The 22,087-nt window shown below is 31.9% G+C and overlaps 1 protein-coding gene across 1 annotated transcript; it reads right to left on the bottom strand.

Moving 5' to 3' along the window:
* Positions 1-1,844: 1,844 nt before the first annotated feature.
* Positions 1,845-20,496, bottom strand: LOC131675610 (uncharacterized). Its single transcript, XM_058954650.1, has 3 exons — positions 19,829-20,496; positions 18,840-19,495; positions 1,845-4,192 (listed from the first exon to the last, which is right to left on the bottom strand). The coding sequence occupies exons 1-3, from the start codon at positions 20,494-20,496 to the stop codon at positions 1,845-1,847; spliced, it is 3,672 nt and encodes a 1,223-aa protein (XP_058810633.1).
* Positions 20,497-22,087: the final 1,591 nt, after the last annotated feature.

The following is a 22,087-nucleotide window of genomic DNA, read 5'->3' as shown; positions in this document are numbered from 1 at the left end:
TAAAGATTTTGAAGACAAAAAATAATAAACCAAGGTCTTTTATCATCTCTGGTGCTCTATATGATATTTGCGAAAAATATATGACTCTAAGACCAGTGACTTGCACTACAGATAGATTTTTTTTAAGGTTTATAAACGGACATTGTGTGAATCAATGTATTGGTATAAATATTTTTAGTAGTATGCCTATGAATATTGCTAAATATCTTGGTTTACCTGAACCACGCTCGTACACTGATCATAGTTTTCGCAGAACATCTGCAACAGTATTAACTGATGCTGGTGCAGGTATGGTTGAATTGCAAAGACATGGTGAATGGAAATCCAGTACGGTAGCTTATGGCTATATTGAGCAGTCAATCAATAATAAAAGAAACTTTTAACAAAATAAGTAGTGGAATCACTACTAAACAGAAGGATAGTTCAAGTGAACTTAAATTTATTGACCCTAGTATGCCATCCTCTTCCAAACATATAGGTTCACTTATTTATAAGGATCACATGACTTATCAAAAGAAATGTCATTTTAGAGTTCCACTTGAAGATAGAACTAATTTAGTAGATCCTCAATATTCAACTTATAATAATTGTTCAAAAGAAAAGATAACACAAGTAATTCAACTTGAGCTTTCGATGGATGAAATATCAAATGTAGCCCATCGAAGAGAACCACAAGAAATTCAACTTGAACCTTCGATGGATGAAATATCAAATTTAGCCCATCGAAGAGAACTACAAATATCTCAACATGAGCCTTTGAAGAATGAATAATCAAATTTAGCCCATCGAAGAGAACCACAAATATCTCAACATGAGCCTTCGAAGAATGAAAAATCAAATGTAGCTAATTCTCATACAGAACAGATGGTACATGATAATCTCATGGTCACTACAAAAATGGATCCTAATGTGCCAAAGCAAGTTTTTTATGATCCAGATATAGGGCTGTATATATTGGAAGATCTTGAAGATAAATGTAGTAAAACCTTCAATTTTAATCACTGCACTGTTACAATCAATGGGACAACTACGACAATTAATAGAAATAAAGGGGTACATCAGGCTGTTCAAACAGATGATTAAATTTTTTCTTAATTTAAGATTTATCTAGGTTACAACATTTATTTTTTTATATAATTAATCTATATGACATTATTAAAGTTTAAGAATTTTAATTAAATATTTTGTGTACTAATTTTGTGTTTCTATATATCATTGTTGTATTCTATCAAACTGAGCAATAAAACTATAATAATTAAGCTTTTGTTCTTATATTAGTGTATCTCATAGTCGTGTCTAAATTAGTAAACTAGCATTTCTGCACCAAATACATACGATATTTTATGCCATAACAACCTAAAAATAAGCTACGAAGTTACGATTTTTAAGTTAGAGTGGCATAAATTCATTATTTCACGGTTTAATAATGGTTCACTTAGGTCACGGAGAAGCGTGGCTTAAGTGCGGATTTAGGTCACGCAGTGCTATAAAGACTATTTTTCCTTTTTTATCACCACTAGAATTATTAAGCGCGCTTCGCGCGCTTTTTTTTTATGCTTTCTATGGAACGTATACTTTTCATTATTTGTTTAAATGAAATAAAATTTAATAATGTATCTACTTTTCAAATTCAATACCCAAAAATTAAAAAATAATAATGACCCTGTACTAAGTATTATTATTACTTGTGTAATTATGTTTATCGTGAATCTGCTATTAAAATTATACATATTGCATATATTTCTATATACTATTAGTTTAACTTATATAACAATTTTTTATTCGATTAGATTACAAATCTCATTTGTATGTATTATTTAGATTTCAAAGAATGAAGAACATTTTCATAATTCTGTGTACAATTCTTTGTAAACCCAATTTTTAACTTTTTTTCTTTGTATTTGGTTGCCTAGATATACTTTGACAGAATTCCAAGATCTAACTCTGGACATTGCAACATAAAGTTGTCCATGATGAAATACATCTTTTCTTAGATCAATACCAGTATTTTTAAAAGTTTGACCTTGAGCTTTGTTAATGGTCATTGCAAAAGCTAGTTTTACGGGAAATTGTCTTCTTTTAAATGTAAATGGATAATCGTTTTCGGAATATAAAGTTATACGATTTAAAAAGACAATTTGGTTTGCTCTGTCGCCTGTCAAAATGGTACATTTTATTATATGGTTTGATAAATCTATTATTTGCAATCTTGTTCCATTGCATAAACCTTCATTTATGCTTATATTTCTAATTAAGATTATAATACAATTTTTTCCCAAGCGTAATTCGTGATGAGGTAAACTTGGTGGATTTAAATGATTTAAATGTTCTGGTAATATAACATCATCTATTTCACCATTGTTATGAACAACGGAATCAACAGCAGTATATATACGTTCACAGTCATTATTCAATAAATTAGTAATTTGTTTATTAATCTCATCTACGTCAATATTTCTAGCTGATAATATAGCACATTTGCTCATTTCTTGGAATTTCTTTTCTTTAATTAATTTTCCAAATATAACGTCTATTAGGTCATCATTTGGAGGTAATATACACTGTTCAGGAAGAATTACTTTGTCATCTTCATCATTTAATGTACCATTACCAAGATCTAATAAAAATTTGGAAAACTCTACTTCATTTGGTAAAATTCTCATGTTTGTACTTAATGAAAATTTAGTAAAATTTTTCCACACTGTGCTATATTTAACGTAAAGACTTAATATTTCATTTCGAGTTCCATGAACTTTAATTGGAAATAATTGTCTTAAATCTCCTCCTACTATAATAACTTTCCCTCCAAATGGTAAATTATTGTTCATGAAATTTTGTAAAGTTTTATTAACAATTTCCAATGCATACCGTGGAGCCATCGAAATTTCGTCCCAAATAAATACTGTAGTTTCTCGTAATTGTTGAGCTTCTTTAGATTGTGCTCTGATATTGGAAGAAGAATCTTGAAACATAGGGACTGGCAACCCAAATGTTTTGTGTACAGTTTTTCCCTGTGGAAGTAATGTTGCTGCAATTCCCGTATATGCCATTACGCATATTTTGATATTTTTTAAAGTTAGCTTATGATATATAGTTTCATAAACATATGTTTTTCCTGATCCTCCTGGTCCATCCATATAAATACATTTTGGACCAACATAATTGATATTATGAACAGCTTCCAAAACCGTATTAACTATTTGTTTTTGTTGTGGATTTAAATTAATATAATGTTGTTGACCTTGGTCTTCAATTTGTTGCAAACATGTAGGATTTGTTGTCAATTGTACGGTATTTAATAAAATATCGTTATATGATTGATTTGGACATGGAAATTCTGTTTCAACAAATTGATTCATTGTAGGAAAATCTGTTAAAGTACGACCTTCTTCATTTAATAAGGTGTTAATATGAAAATATGCCATTTTGTGGCTTATGCTTTCTTCGTAATATCGAGAAAAATCTTCAGACATTGGATTTTTAAATTGATTCCACAATTCTTCTGGGTTAAGTGGTTGACAATGTATCATAATTCGTACAAATAAATAACGAAGTCTTTGAGGCATCATCCATTTTGATCCTTCTTCCAATGCGTGTTTCCATTCATCGTCATTTTCAATAAGACCCAATGCTAGGCAAGCTGCTGTAAAAGTAGGATGTGCTACGTTATCAACAGTTCTCAGACTTTCAAAACTTACGGCTCCTTTAACATGTAATAGTAATAATATTAAGTGAAATAATTCAATTTGCGTTGGACTGACAGAATACATACGCCCAATAACATTAAAATGTTTTTTTCGTGTACTCCACTTATCTAAACATATGTTTTCATTTTTTTGTTTTTTATGTGTAAAATGTTTTGGAATTTCAGCATAAAAATATTGTCTTGCTATCTCATTTTCGCTATTTAATTTAAAATAATCGAGCAACATACTACTTGTACTATTTAATAGATTTTGTAATGTCAAGGGATCGTTGACATTGTCAGAAATTATGATAGAATGATTATTAGGTAAATGCACAGGTAATCTAATAATACTATGGCTTTTATCGTGTAATGGTTTGCTTAATAAACGATAGACAGATTCAACAGGTCCAACATATCGAGTTTCTATAAACTTATTAATCTCGTCATGATTAATACCTACACCTTGTTCAGAATCTTGAATAATGACTGTAGCAGCATCATGACCTTTGTATATATATTTATATAAATATTTTACAGCTAAAATACTTGATACTGCTTCTACGTTTATACGACAATCGAACATTTCTGATATTTCTCGACAATGAGGCACTACCCATCTATTGTTAATTTGATGACCATTAAAGCGTTCGTGAATAATGCCATCATCTGTTCGGCGATAATTTGGGTAACCATTTTCATCCATAGTAGTTTCCTTTTGAAAATTCTTAGGAAAATTTTTAGAACATTTTCCGTTTTCCGTACACCAGTCACCGCAAGGTCCATGTATCATATGCTTTAGTATAATATTGTGACGTCGGGGTCACTTTCAGGTACGCTTGGAGCAAGCGTAAACTCAGGGTTGCTCTGATTTGGCTATCGTGTAACACATAAGCCGGGACGAGCAATATTGTTGCGTTGAGAAAACTGTATGCTAACGCGGAATGTAATAACCAAATGTTATTACGAACACACCAGACTCACGCTTAATGTGTTCTTAAGGGACTTTAATGGAAATTCACCAGACTCACGCTTAATGAATTTCCAAAAGAAAGGCGGATTACTTAAAGAAAGAAAAGGATAGCCAGGTTTAAGATTTTACTTACTTTTATTTTATCAATTTAGTTATTATTAAAGTTGCGTTCTCTCTCTGCTCTTTGGCCTCTTTCTCTCTCTATATGCTCTGAATATACTTGGGTGATTTTTCTTCTTTGATGCTTCCTCCGGGATTCACTCACTGGTAAAAACTTCTTATTAGGGACTTCCTGGTGCTCAGTCCGCACTTACTCTATCTGAACTTAACTTCCTCTCACTTCCTCTGACTTAACTTACTCTCCAGCCTTGTACAGAGCTTTTTATAAGCCGTGGATGGTTGGGTGGAAATCCCTTTCCTCAGGCCCATGAAGCGATAACGGCTAAATTTTGTATTGGTCGGAAATTTTCTAATCATATCCAGAATTTCTTTATTGGTCTGTGGGCGTGAATTTTCAGAGAGAGAAAGGGCGGTCCCTTTTTAACTTGGGCCCTTTTCTCCAGAGATGGCTCTCGGAGTGCCACTTTTAAGAGCAAGAGTAACGCTATAGCTTATAATTACTTATACATAATTGTACTAAACTTAATTAATTATGACGATACATAGTGACTATTATGAACATTCAGAAAAATTCAAACCTTTTACGATTTATTATAAAATACATTATTGTTCTATTTATTGGTTATTCGGTGACAAAAAAGTGCGCATTATAATGGCTTACAAAATTGATGAAAATCTATTTAATATTACGGATATTTTCTTAAAAATCGGTGGGAAAAAAAAAGATAGATTGCATTTTTATGGTCCCCTTCCATTATCAGCGTGATAACACTTCACGATGTATACGCGATGATCGTAGGCCCCTGTCAACACATACGTGTGGGACAAAGCAGGATAGAGCGTTGATTGTAAGCTTGAGTACGCAGGCTCGGGCCACTATCAAAGTTTATATTTCGAATGCGTTTTCATCGTGGGAAATCAGGAAGGTTCCCACTCCGTTCGTCATATTTAATAATTAAATATAAAAAAAAAACTAAGTTACGGCTAGCCGTTACACCCCCACACTTAAACGATTGCTAGAGGAGTGCAACGAGGAAGAGCAATCGAAATTTTTATTCTAATTATAAAGATCTTGTCGTATCATGCTGTAATCAAGGTTTTATCATTATTTTTATTATTTTATTAATCTCGAAGATCTTACCCTAACATGGGAGGAACCCAAACGATGGTTTAACTGCTTGAGATTGTGATGCTGGAATCGAATTACTCTGGTTGTGTTGTGTTATTTCATTTTCTGTTGTATGTAGAGTCGGATATAACTCCTGTCCAGGAGCGGTGGCAATATTTGTTGGGGATTCTACATCCCTTTTCGCTTCTGTGGGTTTTGGTGCTAAATGTATCAGAAACGTAGTTAAACTGTTCCATATGGCCCCAATCAGATGAAAAGACCATCCATAAATGCTATGTAGAGTTATTCCATTGATGAGGACTTCTATTAATTTTTTTGTAGTTTGGACAATTAGTATAATTGCAAGTATACCGGCACTGAAAGTACCAAAGGTCATAAATTTCATCCACATTTTGTTCCAGGTATTGACTATTAACTGCTCCATTACATTCTCATTCATTAACTTTCCAATTATTCCGTTACTGTCTCTTATGGTGTGTCCACGAATTTCTCTGGTTACATCATTTATTACTGCAGGTTGCTCCAAGGGGAACAGGATTCTGTTCATTAAATCTTGTAGATCCTTTTCTGTATATATTCCACTGGTGGCTAGTGAGGGAATATTCTGGTACTTCCAAGTTAATCCAGAAAACGGCTTAAGAGTGGTGGGAGTTTTTGCTTCTACTGCTCTTGGTAAAAACTTATACCAGTCATCATTAAAGAAAAAAAATGTGGGTAGGAGAGCATTACAATCAACTACTGTCCCATATGCCTTCAAAATATGTGTTTTTGGAGATAAAAATTTGGTATGGTTGTTATGGATTACTTTTAGTTCAGCATAACATTCGTCTCCTTGCGATACCTTCACATCAACGGGTATACACTTAACGATGTGTACTACCTCTCCTGCTGTCACAGCCATGTATCCGGGTCCTTTCATGAGATTATAGGCAAACTGATCGGGAGATTGACTAGCAATTGCAAGTGCATTTTTCATAATTTCTCTTTCTTGCTTACAGCGATGTACGACAACATCCTTGTACATACGACTTAATTGTACTTTTATGTGACGTTCTACATATACAAATTTAGAATTTACATACGCAAATATATCTAGGTTGTTCATTGATATTTTCTTACTTAGAAAAAATGCATTATTTTCGACAATATAAACAAATAATTTTGGGTGTTCAGTAACTATTATTTCGTAACCACATAGATTACGTTTAGATTTGGATATTAACGCAAAAGCAATGTCTTGTGTTACTAACGAGTATAATGTTTGTTCTATTTCACCTTCAATTTGATTAGCTGTTCCTTCATACAATATTTGATACCGATTAAATTTGCATACATCTTTAGGTACACTTTCCCAAAAAGTGTATCCTCCTTCAGAATCTATACAATGTTCACTACCTAAAATACATCTAACGCCACTACGTAATATTATTTGGTTATTATCTAAATCGACAGAAGCGGTATATTCTTGTAAAGTTACTTTTATTTTAGCTTGGACAACTACGGAATTCCAGCTTCCATAAGCATCGGAATAACAACCATAGGTACATTCTCCATTATGATCTACACTTCCTGCAAGTATAGCGGGTCTAACCGTGGTTTGATTAACTTTAATATCTCAAAATACATGTGAATTGTCAAAATAAAATGTACCGCTTTTGTGTAAATCATAACACGTTTGTTGGCTTACATCCATTAAATATTCTATTGCGCCATTCTCTATTATGGAATTATGTGAATGCATTCCACAATAATAAACAGTTCGGTCTACTTGGACTTTACATTGAATCACTTGAGCAGTTTCATAGTTATTTAACTGTAATAATTGAATGTACTTTCTTGTTACGTTTATTTTTGTAGAAGGCATTTCACATTCTTCCACGCTTACTAAAGATATAGTGGTTATATTAAGAGATCTTGCTCCGCAGTCGTATCCTATGATGGCTGTAACTGGATTAGTTATTGTTAAAAATATCAGTGATAACAGAGAAGAATGCATCATGTTTTCGGTTCTGTAATCAGAAAATATTTCATTATATGTTCCTTTTGATCTTTTGTTTGTTTCATAATATATATATATTTTGTTTTATGATTTATCTCATTTTATTTTATATTATATTATATTTTTCCTCTCTACCCCTTTTTCTATTTCGGCTTATTTTCTTTGGTTGATTTGTTTATATGTGAAATTCGGAGTCTATTTGAATGAACTATTTTTGTGCCCTTTTTAGTCTCTATTTTGACATTATGTTTTGGAAGAATACCAACTATTTTATAAGGCCCTGAGTAATGATCCCCGAATTTCCCTGGTTTAGGTCCTGATTTTAAGAAAACGTAATCACCTAAACTAAAGTCTTTTGGATTTATATGTCTATCGTAATATTTTTTTGATTTTTCTTTAGAGCTAACTAAATTTTCGTAAGCTAATTTTCGTATACTACATAAACGCGCAACTAAATCTATTATATATCCTTTATATGTAGGTAACGTATCGCTTTCACGAAGGGGATTATTTGAGGGCATTCGAGCTAAGCGGCCAAATACAACTTCATACGGCGTATGTTTGGTACTTTCTTGTACACAGGTATTGTAGTTTAGGATAGCTAGGTCGAGCCAATCATCCCAATCGTTGTCAAGATCGGTGTATTGCTTTAAGTACTCAATTAACACGTGATGAGATCTTTCTAGGGAACCGTTCGACTGAGGCATGAATGCTGTGGTTTTTAATTTCTTTATTTTGAATCGCTTGGAAATACGCGTCATTAGAGAACTCAAAAAATTTCTGCCTTGATCAGTAAGCACAGCTTTCGGACATCCAAAAACACAAATGAATTTCTTAAGAAATGCGTCCGCTATTGTTGATGATAAGGTGTCTGCTAATGGGACAGCTAGACAAAATTTACTTAATTGATCCTGTAAGGTTAAAATGTATTCGTTTCCTTTTATTGTTCTTTTTAGAGGGCCTACAATATCCATAGCAATTTTATCAAACACTGTAGCACATGTATCAGTTATTATCATAGTTTGTTTGGTTTGTAAACGAGTTAATTTCTTTAATTGACATTCTAGACACTGTTGGATTCGCCTTTGTATATCGTTTTTTAGATTTTCCCAATAATATTCTTGTCTAATCCGGTGAAAGGTTTTTGAAACGCCACGATGTCCTCCAATTGGGGATTTATGGAATTCATAAAAGATTCCGTCGCGTTGTTCTAAGGGTACATACTTTAACTTATCTGTACAAATTATTAATTTTATTCCACTATTTCTAAAGACACTATCTAATAAATACTCTATTTCTAACCAACTTAAATTTTCTACATGTTTACTCTGAGCAATACAGACTTCAGTTTGATTAGTATTAATTAGTAAATCTCTTAATATTTTTAAAGTAATGTGTATATAATCCTTAATATAAGTTAACGATTCTGGGCGGTCTCCTCGTATGCAGAGTCCAAATTGATGATAATTCTTCTTCTTCTTTTCTTTTAAGACTTCACCCACTTGTAAGATTACCTTAGTATTAATTTTCTTATTTTCTATTAATTTGCGTGCGCCTTCGTCACAAGGTTGTCCATTGCTGCTTATAAAATAAGCAACATTGTCGTTGCGCACATGTATGGCTTCTTTAACCTTAACTATATTAGCGGTATTGTTGTCGTTATTTACGGACTCATCCGAACTATTATTCATTGAGTCCTCTTCGGAATCGGGATCTTGTATATTATGAGGTAGATTCTGATTGGGTTGCACAGGTATTTTGGGTATAACTCGTGCCTCACCTTCAAGTTCACTATCGTCTAGATCACTTTCTACGTAATCAAGTATCTCATTTCAAGTTCTTTCGGGGTAACGTTTTGAAACAACTTCGACAGATTCAGGTATAGGCAACTTCTCTACGGGAGGTGTTCTTGGGTGTGGGATAATATTTTTATTATCATTATTAATAGGAATTTTCCGGGGTCGTCCGCGTGGACGTTTTATTGGTTTGATTTCTTCAGTTTCCTTTTGAACTACCAAAGGGTCAGATGACTGTTCCAATCGTTGTCTTTGCCTTCTAGTAACTACATTTATTTCAGGAATTTGATGTGTTTTGTCTGCTTCGGTGATTACAGATATGTAACTATCATTTTCTTGTGTTGGTATTTTCCGTCTTCTAAAAGGAATGTAAGTGTCTTCTATTTTTATTGTCTTTGTGTCAAAATTAACACTTGCTTTACTAGAAAAAAGGAAATCAGATCCTATTATGCCTTCGCAATTTACAGGGAAGTCATTTTGTACAATATGGAATTTCATTGGTATCTCAAATAATTTCAGTGTTATTGATCCTAAAGTTCTATGGGTTAAACCATTAATATCTATTAGGTCAATTTGATCGGTCTCATCACGAATTCCTAAAGCATACTTTTCCTTTATTAGACTCTGTTCAGATAAACTATTAATCATATACTGTGTCCATCCGTATTTTGGATTATATATATTCAATAAAGGAGGTTCTTCGTCAACGAGTGGCGTATATAAATTATAAATTTTTCTATATTTTTGCATGTTACTATCACTAACAACAGGTTTTATTGCGTTACTTTCGTTTATGCTATTGTTATTATAGTTTATCTTCGTACTGGTGTTGTATAAGAAATTTTTACCTATGATTCCGTGATATGGCATTTGACAATTTGCAACAACATAAAATACTATTTCATTTCCGGCTATTATTAACTTGACAAATCCACATTCTTGGTAATCATCTTCAGCAAAAATACTCTGCATGGGTAAGATATTGGACATTTGGATAGGTATATCGTCCGGTACACAACAGGATTTAATGATATTGGTAGTGGAAGTAGAATCAATTAAGAATTGAACCTCTTCACCTGTCTGTTTGCTAATATAAGAGTAAACTAGATTTTTAATTTCTCTATCATTCTGACGTATATGTTTTACATTAATTGGTTCTATCGGATTCCGTGATAATGCATCGGCTGTCGCATTGGCTTTACCTGGTAGATAAATTATCTCATAGTCATATTCAGAAATTTGGAAACGCCATTTCAAAACCCTGGTATTGAGGTCGGCTGACTTAAACCAAACTAAAGGTTGGTGATCAGTAATAATGGTGATTTTCCTTCCGAAGACATATGATTTGAATGCTTTGATACTGTGAATAATTGCGAGCGCTTCTTTTTCGTAAACCTCGTAATTCAACTCCGGACCACGTAGTACTCGAGAGGTGTATGCGATAGGTTGGTCTGATCCAATAGTGCCTTGTGAAAGTATTCCTGCTATTGCAATTCCAGAGGCATCCGTACGGATTATGTAATCTTTATCAAGATTTGGGAATTGTAATAACGGAGCGCTACACAGCAACTCTTTAAGTTCACAAAATGAACTTTCGATTTTATCTGTCCATTCAAACACCGTATCTTTTTGCAAAAGTCTGGTCAAAGGTTTAGCAATTTTCGCAAAATCTTTAATGAATCTACGATAATAGCCACATAACCCTAAAAATTGACGTACAGCTTTAACCGACTTTGGTCTTGGGAATTCCTTAACTGCTTCAATTTTTTTCGGATCTGGTTCTAGACCATTTTCACTTATTATATGACCTAAGTAATTAACTCGTCGCATTAAAAATTTGCATTTTCCAATCTGCAATTTCAATTCTGCTTTTCGTAATCTTTCCACTAACATTCGGAATTTGCGATCATGTTATTCTTCAAGTGTATTTGCATATATAACTATATCGTCTAAATACACGAACAGATCTAACCCTTGAAGTCCGCGGAGCAACGTATCCATTAAACGTTGAAAAGTCGCGGGTGCATTCTTTAATCCGAATGGCATACGCACAAACTCATAGTGACCGAAAGGAGTACTGAAAGCCGTTTTATGCGCATCTTTTGGGTGCATCTTGATTTGGTAAAATCCCATGGCGAGATCAAGTACGGAATAGAATCTAGCACCTCCTACTTGGTCAAAAATTTGTGTAATGTTAGGTATTGGATACGAATCAGGGATTGTTTTTTCGTTCAATCCTCTCATGTCCAACACCATTCTTCCATTACTGTCTGTTGCCTTAGGTACGATCCATATGGGGATGTTGTATGGTGAAGTAGATTCTTGTATTATACCAGTTTTTAGTAATTTTTCGACATGATAGTTAATCTTATCCTTCATCGCGTGAGGAAATTGATACTGTCTACTATTTACTGGTACATCATCGATTGTTCTTATCTCATGCAAGACAAGATCGGTTCCCGGTAACTTGTCGCTAGGAAGATAGAACACATCTCGTACTTCCTTAATGAGATTAACAATGTAACATTTTTCAGTATCGTTCAGGTGACCTAAATCTAAATAATCTTCTATGCTTTTATTACTATCTTCGTTGGTTTCATCTAAGATTACGTCGGCTATCCCTAAATCATTATCTACATCTTCTATATCTAATTCTTCGTTAACGCTGTCTTGTGCAATAATATAAACGTGTCTGACGGCCGAATTAAACGGTACTCCAAAATCTAAGGGTATCAATTCGTTTAATATTCTGTCAAACTCATCAGGACTAAGCTGCACTTTATTGACTTGTGGTCTTGGCATGATTTTTCCGAGATCTCGTTCTAATAATAGAGGTACAACAAAGTTTTCTCCTCTAAAATTATTAAATCCAAAGTCTATGATGGCTTTAGCTTCTTCGAGAAATAAAGCGCCTAATATTCCTTCGTAAGTCATTCCAAAAGCATCATCGACTACATGAAAGATAGTGTAAGTGTCAAATATCCTTATTTCGGTTGTACCAAGAGTTGATATTATTTCTTTTCCTATTCCTCGGACTTGTGTTTTTTGCGTGGTATCAATTTCGTTTCCAGGTGACAGAAGACGTTTCTTTATTAGATTGACTTCGGACCCGGTGTCTATTAGGAAATATTCTTTGGTACTATTTGCTGGATTTAAAACTTTGACTTTTGGAGAAATCTTTTGTATTACATTTATACTAACTTCTACTATTCCTTCTGTACTATGTAAATAACAAAAATTGCTACATTGAACATTATTTTCTTGAAATCGTATGACATGATCTCCTACAATAAATTGTCGTGTTGCGAAATTTATTACAGAATTGCTTTCTGAAAAATATGTAGCCCCTAAAACTACTTCACAAGGTATTGGAAAATCATCTGGTACTAATTGAAATTCCGTCGGTAAACCAAATATTGATAGTGTAATTGTTCCTAATGTGATAAACACCTCTGACCCTATTCCCTTTAACTGTTTGCATCTAGTACTATTTATATGTTCTGTGTAACTTTGAATCATTCCTATTTTCATTATGTTAGCTTCTGAGCCTGTATCAATCATAATTTGAAATTTAATATCACCTAAAAAATTTGCGTTAATTATTGGGACTTTGGCTGAAATTTTTGGTTCATTTGTTACGGTATAAGACTGAGCGATACTTCCGTCTCTTGTAATTGATGCGCTTGATTCGAATTGGTCCTCTGCATCGCGCTCTGATGAGAGGACTGCTGCCCGTTTCCCTGAAACTGATGGCGATATGGTTGTCTTTTTGGACAATTAGCGATATAATGGCCTGGTTGCTTGCAATAAAAACAATTAGTGTTTGGAGTAACACTATTACTATTATAACATTCTTTTGCTGAGTGGCCTGACTTGCGACAAACTTGGCAAATAACTTCTGTATCACGGTTGATGCTTAAGTTTTTGCGACACTCTTTCGCTGAGTGGCCAGGTTTATCACAAATTTGACAAATAACCTGATTTATCATTCTTATTTGTGTTCGAGTTCGACAGTCTGCAGCTATATGGCCGTTTCTATTGCATATTTGACATTTGAGATGTGTTCGACAATCACTAGCAACGTGACCTTTCCTATTGCAAATTTGACATGTTGTAATATTATTCCTTAACTTGGAGAAGCATGAACTTTCTTCGTGACCGACCTTTTTGCAGAAATTACATCGTTTACTTTCTCTAATTATACTATTGCAATTTAGGGCATTGTGGCCTTCTTTATTGCAATTTTGACAGAGGGTTATTGATCTGAAAGAACGAGAATTATTAGAGGCTCGTGCTCGCAATGTTGATTGTAATTCCAGGTCTTTTTCGACTTTTATGGCATTCTTTAGCGCATTCAGGATAGTGGTGTCACTAGGTAAATTTAGCCGAATTTCGGGCTTTAGTCCTCTTCTAAAGCATTCAAATATGTTTTGTTCAATTATCTGTTTTTGTGTAGGCGTTAAAGATTCTAGATTCTCTTCTTTCTTTTTGGCTTCAATAATTTTACTACTTAACAGTCGTAACCTATTTCCAAAAGTTAATACCTTTTCTTCATTCCTTTGGAACTCATTGCCTAATTCACCTAATAATTGATTTAGTGTTTGGATAGGACTGAATATGTCAGCTAAATGATTTAATAATTCGTCTACACTAGAAAATGTTTGTCCTACTACTGTAGCACGTGCTTCTCCTTCTAATTTCGATCTTAAGCGTTTGGTTAAGTTTTCTTCTATGTTTGGCGGTATTATACTTAATGCCTCTTTGCATCCTTCTACAAATTGGGTCCATTGGTTTGGTCTTCCATCAAATGTTGGCACTACACTTAATGCATCATTTAACGATACTACATGTCCTGGTAATGCTTTGGTTTCGGCGTATATTTCTGCTTCGCTATTATTATTGATTTTCGGCGGCATTTTGTTATAATTAATAAAAGGGATCGGTAAATCAATAATAGAGTCGCTTAAGGTATGTGAAGTGGACGCAGTTTCGACTTGGTGTAAAGCTCTGTTTCGATTAAAATCTGGATCTAAAGCAGGACTGTCTTGAATATCATTTAAGTCAGGGAGTGATTCTGTTGATCGCTTTAGATTTCCGCCAACTTTACTAATTGTCCAGCTGACACTCGAGGTTTTCGACTGGCTGCGTGTAAGTCGCTTATCTTTGTTTTCGCTCATTAATAAATATACTTATGTGCATTTATATATGTCAGACAAAGGGAGAAGAAAAAAAAATGAAATTTGTACTAGAAGGTGTAAATTTATTTGGTGTTTTATTTTGCTAAATATTACAGGTATTTATATATTTTTACATAATTTTATGTTGACAAATTGTTAAGTAATTACAGCTTAATTAAGGAATTCTTATAATCTTTTATTAATCCGAAAAATTTGTCTATTCTAGATATCGGCTCACTAGCAGAGGATAAATTGGGAGAAGCCTTACAATTTACATTCTTTTTTGTTATCAGTGGTAAAGGCGGACTCAAAAGAGCTTTAGGGATAGAAGGAGGCTCTGAAGATTTCTTTTGTATCTTAATTTTTTTAATCGCGCGCAAGGATCTTTGTAAAACTTCGTAAACCTCCGGGTTTACTTTTGTACCATCCTTCAGTATTTTAAGTTTTTCGTCACTTTTTGCAATTTTAATAACAGCGTCTTTAATATTATGCTTTTTTTTTAATTTTTGATTTTCGCAAAACGGTATTTTGTATTCCCTCCTAAATGTTTGTTGACAACGAACACACTTTTCCGGGATAACAAAATGTCGACATAAACATCTTCGAAATTGGGCGACCTTTTCTTCTAATGTTGTAGGCAAGTTACTTGATGAAGGTGCAGGTTGTTTGGGTGGACCCTGTACCTCGTCTTTTGGTGTTGACCAAATCTCTATCGGACGAGCTAACTCTATTTTATTCTGCTTAGATATCTCTTTTAATCCATTTTCATACTTGTCCTTTGGCAATCCTAACTCGTGTTTTCGAATCTCTCTCCCGAGAGCTCTTCGTTGTGTTTTAGTTAGCCGTTTTCTAGTTGTTCTATATCCTAGTTCCACTAGAACAATATCGAAACAAAGACACCAAACTTATATTAATACTATATTTCAATAATTAGAATGATTTTAAAAAAAAAGTCTGAACTTCATATACTTTTACTAGAAATCTCAATCTAATTTATTGTAATAAAACCTATCTATTTCTGTGTATAAACTAAGGATTATCGCGAATTATTTTACTTATAATTGTAAATTTTCAAATGACTTTGCTAATTTATCTACTTTATTTGCTAAAGCCCTTTTTGAAATCGTATTCCTATTAATTAGTTTGTTATTAATTTGTACTTGCTTCCTAAGATTTTTAACTTGTTTCTTTAGGGCAGTATTTGTTTTGATTAAATCTACACAAATATTTCCCAAACTAGCTATTTGTTCAATTCTATGCTTATTCTCTAATTCAAGTTTCGCGACACGTGCGCTAAGACTACGACCGTTATTGTTTATTCTTGTGATATCGGAGCTATGATTATTAACCCTATTAATTACGGATATTTGACTGTCCTTTAAATGTGTAATGTCTTCGATTAATTCATCTACCGTGTCGACTATGTCGTTAGAAAAAGTATTAAAACTTACGAACGGTGGCATTACAACTAAAAGAAAGACCAAAAATCTTATCTATCTAACAACAAAATTTTATTAAAACTTATTCGTTTGTAGAATTATGAAAACTGTATGTGAACGTTTTATCAAAATCTTATTTTTACAGATATATTGCGGCAATTCATTTCTTAGATATAAATTTTGATTCCTACAGAAAGATATTTATCTTTATTTTTACTTAAACTTTCTTAATTAAACCCTTCATTCTTTGATACTATTTATTTTTAAATTATTTATTTTACTTATAACAGGCAATTTTCTTATTTAAATTTTTCTAATTTGCAAAATTATTTATTTCAAAATTTCTACTTTTATATTATTTTTCTCAGCAAGACTTCCTAAATTTCTTTTAAACACAATATTCTAAAACTCTTTTATTTTTACTCCGAGTTTTATTTATTTATTTATTTTTAAATTTTCTTCCGCAGGATTTCTAATTTCTCTAAATTAATTTTTATTGCTAATGTATTTCTTTCCGACTCAGACAAGATTCATAATGTTATCTCAAAATTTTTTCTGTATGTTATTTTCGATCTTTCTAAATTAACCTTTTTATTTCTAAATACAATTTTTAGAACAAAACATAAATTCAAAACCCTCTTTTTTCTGTAATAAGCATTTATTCTTATTTCTCTCTTCAAGGCACAAAAGAAGACTTTTCTTTGGACAAATTTTCTATTCTGATTTATAATTTTACTTTCATAAAAAATGATTCTTCTCTGAAAATTTTTTTTAAATTTCAAATATTTTTCAAACTCTTTTCTTAAACAACTTAATTTTCTTTATTTTTCTCTAACTCTTCTATTAATTTACTCATTCAAATTTCAATAATTTTCTAAATTATTTCACTATTCTTTATTACAAAATAAATTCCCATTAATTTTCCCAAAATTTTCCTAAGTTCAATCCAAATAAACTCCAATTAATTTTCACTTTCAATTTAACCTATCTCCTTGTTTGACACAAAACTTATTTTCTATTTTCTTAATTAAATCAGTGATTTTCTGACTAATAAATTTGTATTCTTATTCAAAAAAAATTTTTATTTCTTTACTTTATTTTATTCTTCACAGATTTCAAATTCAATAAAATACTTTAAGTAGTATCTATTCTTAATTTTCTTTTACTCTAACTGATCACTGATATAATTTAAGAAAGGAAAACCCTAAAAGTTTTCTTTGCAACAATTTAATCCCCCCGGGGCCTCCAAAATTTTTATGTGACGTCGGGGTCACTTTCAGGTACGCTTGGAGCAAGCGTAAACTCAGGGTTGCTCTGATTTGGCTATCGTGTAACACATAAGCCGGGACGAGCAATATTGTTGCGTTGAGAAAACTGTATGCTAACGCGGAATGTAATAACCAAATGTTATTACGAACACACCAGACTCACGCTTAATGTGTTCTTAAGGGACTTTAATGGAAATTCACCAGACTCACGCTTAATGAATTTCCAAAAGAAAGGCGGATTACTTAAAGAAAGAAAAGGATAGCCAGGTTTAAGATTTTACTTACTTTTATTTTATCAATTTAGTTATTATTAAAGTTGCGTTCTCTCTCTGCTCTTTGGCCTCTTTCTCTCTCTATATGCTCTGAATATACTTGGGTGATTTTTCTTCTTTGATGCTTCCTCCGGGATTCACTCACTGGTAAAAACTTCTTATTAGGGACTTCCTGGTGCTCAGTCCGCACTTACTCTATCTGAACTTAACTTCCTCTCACTTCCTCTGACTTAACTTACTCTCCAGCCTTGTACAGAGCTTTTTATAAGCCGTGGGTGGTTGGGTGGAAATCCCTTTCCTCAGGCCCATGAAGCGATAACGGCTAAATTTTGTATTGGTCGGAAATTTTCTATTCATATCCAGCATTTCTTTATTGGTCTGTGGGCGTGAATTTTCAGAGAGAGAAAGGGCGGTCCCTTTTTAACTTGGGCCCTTTTCTCCAGAGATGGCTCTCGGAGTGCCACTTTTAAGAGCAAGAGTAACGCTATAGCTTATAATTACTTATACATAATTGTACTAAACTTAATTAATTATGACGATACATAGTGACTATTATGAACATTCAGAAAAATTCAAACCTTTTACGATTTATTATAAAATACATTATTGTTCTATTTATTGGTTATTCGGTGACAAAAAGGTGCGCATTATAATGGCTTACAAAATTGATGAAAATCTATTTAATATTACGGATATTTTCTTAAAAATCGGTGGGAAAAAAAAAGATAGATTGCATTTTTATGGTCCCCTTCCATTATCAGCGTGATAACACTTCACGATGTATACGCGATGATCGTAGGCCCCTGTCAACACATACGTGTGGGACAAAGCAGGATAGAGCGTTGATTGTAAGCTTGAGTACGCAGGCTCGGGCCACTATCAAAGTTTATATTTCGAATGCGTTTTCATCGTGGGAAATCAGGAAGGTTCCCACTCCGTTCGTCATATTTAATAATTAAATATAAAAAAAAACTAAGTTACGGCTAGCCGTCACAATATCATATAATCGTTGATTATTTGATTTATTGGAAAATTCAGCTGATATATATTTATCAACAATATCAGGAGTAGTCCATTTAAATCCACTTTTTAAAGTTATCAATAAATGCATATGTGGCAAACCTCTTTTTTGAAATTCTATAACGTAAATATAAGCAGCAATTTGACCAAAAAAATTTTTTTTAGTGATTAAATCAAGTAGTCGATCTTTTTTTAAATGAAATTCTCTTGCTACAATGTCTGGTCTATCTAAAGCTTGTTGACCAGGTAAAAGATTTTGTTTAATTTCAGGCCAATTGGGGTTAAATGTCATTGTAACAAAAACATCAGGTTTTCCTTTTTCATTTACGATTGCCATAGCATCTTGATAACATTTTTGCATGTAACGTGGCGATCCAATAAAAGTTGAAGGAAGAACAACAGTTTTACCAACTTGCCCACCAACTTGAACAGCTGTATTTTGCATAAAATCACTAAGACCTTTATAAGTATCAGCTCGTAATTCTTTTTGATGATCTTTACAATATTGGATACGATCTTTTTCAACTTTCACGTAACTATCGATTATCCACTGTTGAAATAATCTACCACCTCTTATGAATGGATTAAATTCATTTGGTCGTATGGCTATTCGATGTCTATAATAAGCCATTCAAGAAATACGTTTAGTATCATTAACGCGTGTTACATTTTTGTGCCATCCATGAGTACCGTAAGGATAAAATAAAGGATATATCCAGGGTTCTACATTAGGATCCATAGTACTAACGTATTGTAAACTTTTTGTATTTTTATTTTTAATTGTAACGTATGATTCTGGAATTTCACCATCTGCTGTAGTAGAAAATATTGCAGCAACTTCATTAACCCGTTGAAAATTGTATCGTCTTCTATCTACACCTGGTTTTCAAGAAAATAGTAATTGTAATTCTGGTTGAAAAGTAGTATTATCATATAATAATGATTGTTGCCTTTGTAGTTCTAATCTCATCATTTCATAAGATTGGGCAAAAATGTTATTTTCACGTATAATTCCGTCTAAAGTTAATAAAAGTTCAGAGTCTAATGTTAAATTATTACTTAATCTATAATCTAATGCTTGTAATTGATCAACTATAAAAAGTTGTCCGTAAGTTGGATTTTCTGTATCACATGGATATAATGCTGTGTTTATTTGATAGTATATTTGCCCTTGTATTTTAAAACAGAATGGTCCAGGACGATTTGGTCTAAAATCAAACAAATTTGCATTGAAAGATGCGAAAGAAAGTGAATTATTATAAGGGCGAATATCTTTTATAAATAAATTTGACTTCGGATGCTGGCTAGTAAAAAGTTTATAAAGTTGAGATGGAAATTCGGGTAAAGGATCTAATGAAACTGAGCCGTGATTACAACATTCGTGAAATGAAAAACCCTTATTAGAAATTCTTTCATCTTTAAAATGTTTAGCTTCACAATGTAAACATAATACATCCATAGGGCCTAAATAATCAGATTCTATTGTTTCATTTCGTTGGTAAGTTGCATCTCGAGCAGCTTGTCGTCGGCGACGTGCATTTTCTCTATCACGAACCCGCTTAGCTTGTTGATATTGTTCTTGTTCTTGTGGTGTACGCCGAACGTGTCTAGCAGGCATCACAACTTTGTAAAATGAAATAATATAATATAATAAAAATTCACAAGTTTAATATGAATAATATTTTAGAGAAAATTATAGTTTAATGAATAAAATGATATTGTTTTGTCAAAAAAATGTAAAAATCATATTCATTTAATAATTAATAAATCTAATTTATTTAAATATTCTCCTTTAATACACTATTACTTCAATTTTAGGTACATACATTAAAATAATAATGTTACAATTCCAAAAGTTAAATTAATCTTTGTAGTTGAAATAAATATTGGTTAAGGTTTATTTGTACAAATACTTTGTTAGATATTCAAGTAGGTTTTGTTTGTTAATAGTTTAGTATGGTTGTTTGGTTTTCTATTAAGTTTTGTTTGTAAAGTTCAAGTAAGTTAAGTTCAGTTATGTAAGTGAAGTAATGTTGAAGTAAATTTTGGAATCCTGAAAAGAAAAAAAATTAATTAATTAAAGTATAATGAAATTCTCTTTGTATTATTTTATGCAAATGTAAGATGGAATTCTATAGGATATTTATTATTTTCATTTCTGGACTTAGAATATAACTTTATAATATAGCATATATATCTTTGTAAACAACATACATCTTTCCTATACTGTTTTCAGTTATGTAAAAGCTTCATAACTATATGTATTGTTATTTCAAGTACAAATTTAAAATGCTGTATACTAATTTGACTAAATTATCTGTTTGAATGTTTAATTTTTTCGGTGAAATAAGTTGGTTGTTGCTTAAAATTTTTTATAAAAATTTATCTCAAATTAAAATAAATCATGATAGATTATGAATAAAATTTGAAAAATCAGTGGAACACTATACTATTTTCTAATATTTTATAGTTCGTTTAGTTTTAATTAATAATCTCAAGTAATTATCAAACTTTTTGTTCATTTTAAAAGAAAAAAAATTTTCCAACTATTATTTGAATCATATTAGAATGCTCATAGAACATTTGACATCAAATATGTTAACTAAACTTATATGTTTATGTTTTAGAAATTATGTAAATGAGGTTAGGCTGTGAATCAATTATAAAATAGAATAAGTCAATCAATGAAAATATGTACATTAGAAAATTGGGAAATTTTAGTAGAAATTTACTTTAATATTTTTTCAATTTCACATTCATAATTCAGTGAAATAATGAGTGTAAGTTACGGTACGTTTTTTTTGACATTTACAATTATGGTAAACATGATAAATATGTATTGTTTTGAAATTAATCTATTTTTGAAAGTAATAATAACTTAGAGATCTCCTTTCTTTTTATTAATAAAAAATAAAAAATTTCCAAATTGTTGAATAAAAAAATTAATAAAACAATAAATATGAAAGACATACCTTATAATTAATCAGAAGGTTTTGATTATCAAATTATGTATTCGTTTCCAACCAAACTCATAATGACTTCATTAGGTGATTTGATAATGGGGCTTGAAAAGAATACTTTAATCTGGAAATTTTCCAGTGATTGCAATTCTCTAAAAAAAATAATTTATATTATGCAGATGATAATAGAATCAATAATAGAAAGCAAATTTTAACATTTAAAATTGGCTTTCTATTGTTTAATTGTTA

Source organism: Phymastichus coffea, unplaced genomic scaffold (genome assembly GCF_024137745.1).
Source record: "Phymastichus coffea isolate CEN01 unplaced genomic scaffold, Cenicafe_Pcof_1.1 PCOF00027, whole genome shotgun sequence".
In the NCBI taxonomy this organism is placed as follows: domain Eukaryota; kingdom Metazoa; phylum Arthropoda; class Insecta; order Hymenoptera; family Eulophidae; genus Phymastichus; species Phymastichus coffea.
The sequence above is the reverse complement of the archived record's forward strand: the minus strand, read 5'-3'. Positions and strand labels throughout refer to the sequence as shown.

Coding starts and splice junctions, on each gene's coding strand:
- LOC131675610 (XM_058954650.1), bottom strand. CDS start 20,496: ATGCCTGCTAGACACGTTCGGCGTACACCACAAGAACAAGAACAATAT. Junction 19,496..19,828: donor ATGAGATTAGAACTACAAAG/GCAACAATCATT, acceptor GGCTTATTATAG/ACATCGAATAGCCATACGAC. Junction 4,193..18,839: donor TGATATTGTGACGGCTAGCC/GTAACTTAGTTT, acceptor ATATATACAAAG/GTCATGATGCTGCTACAGTC.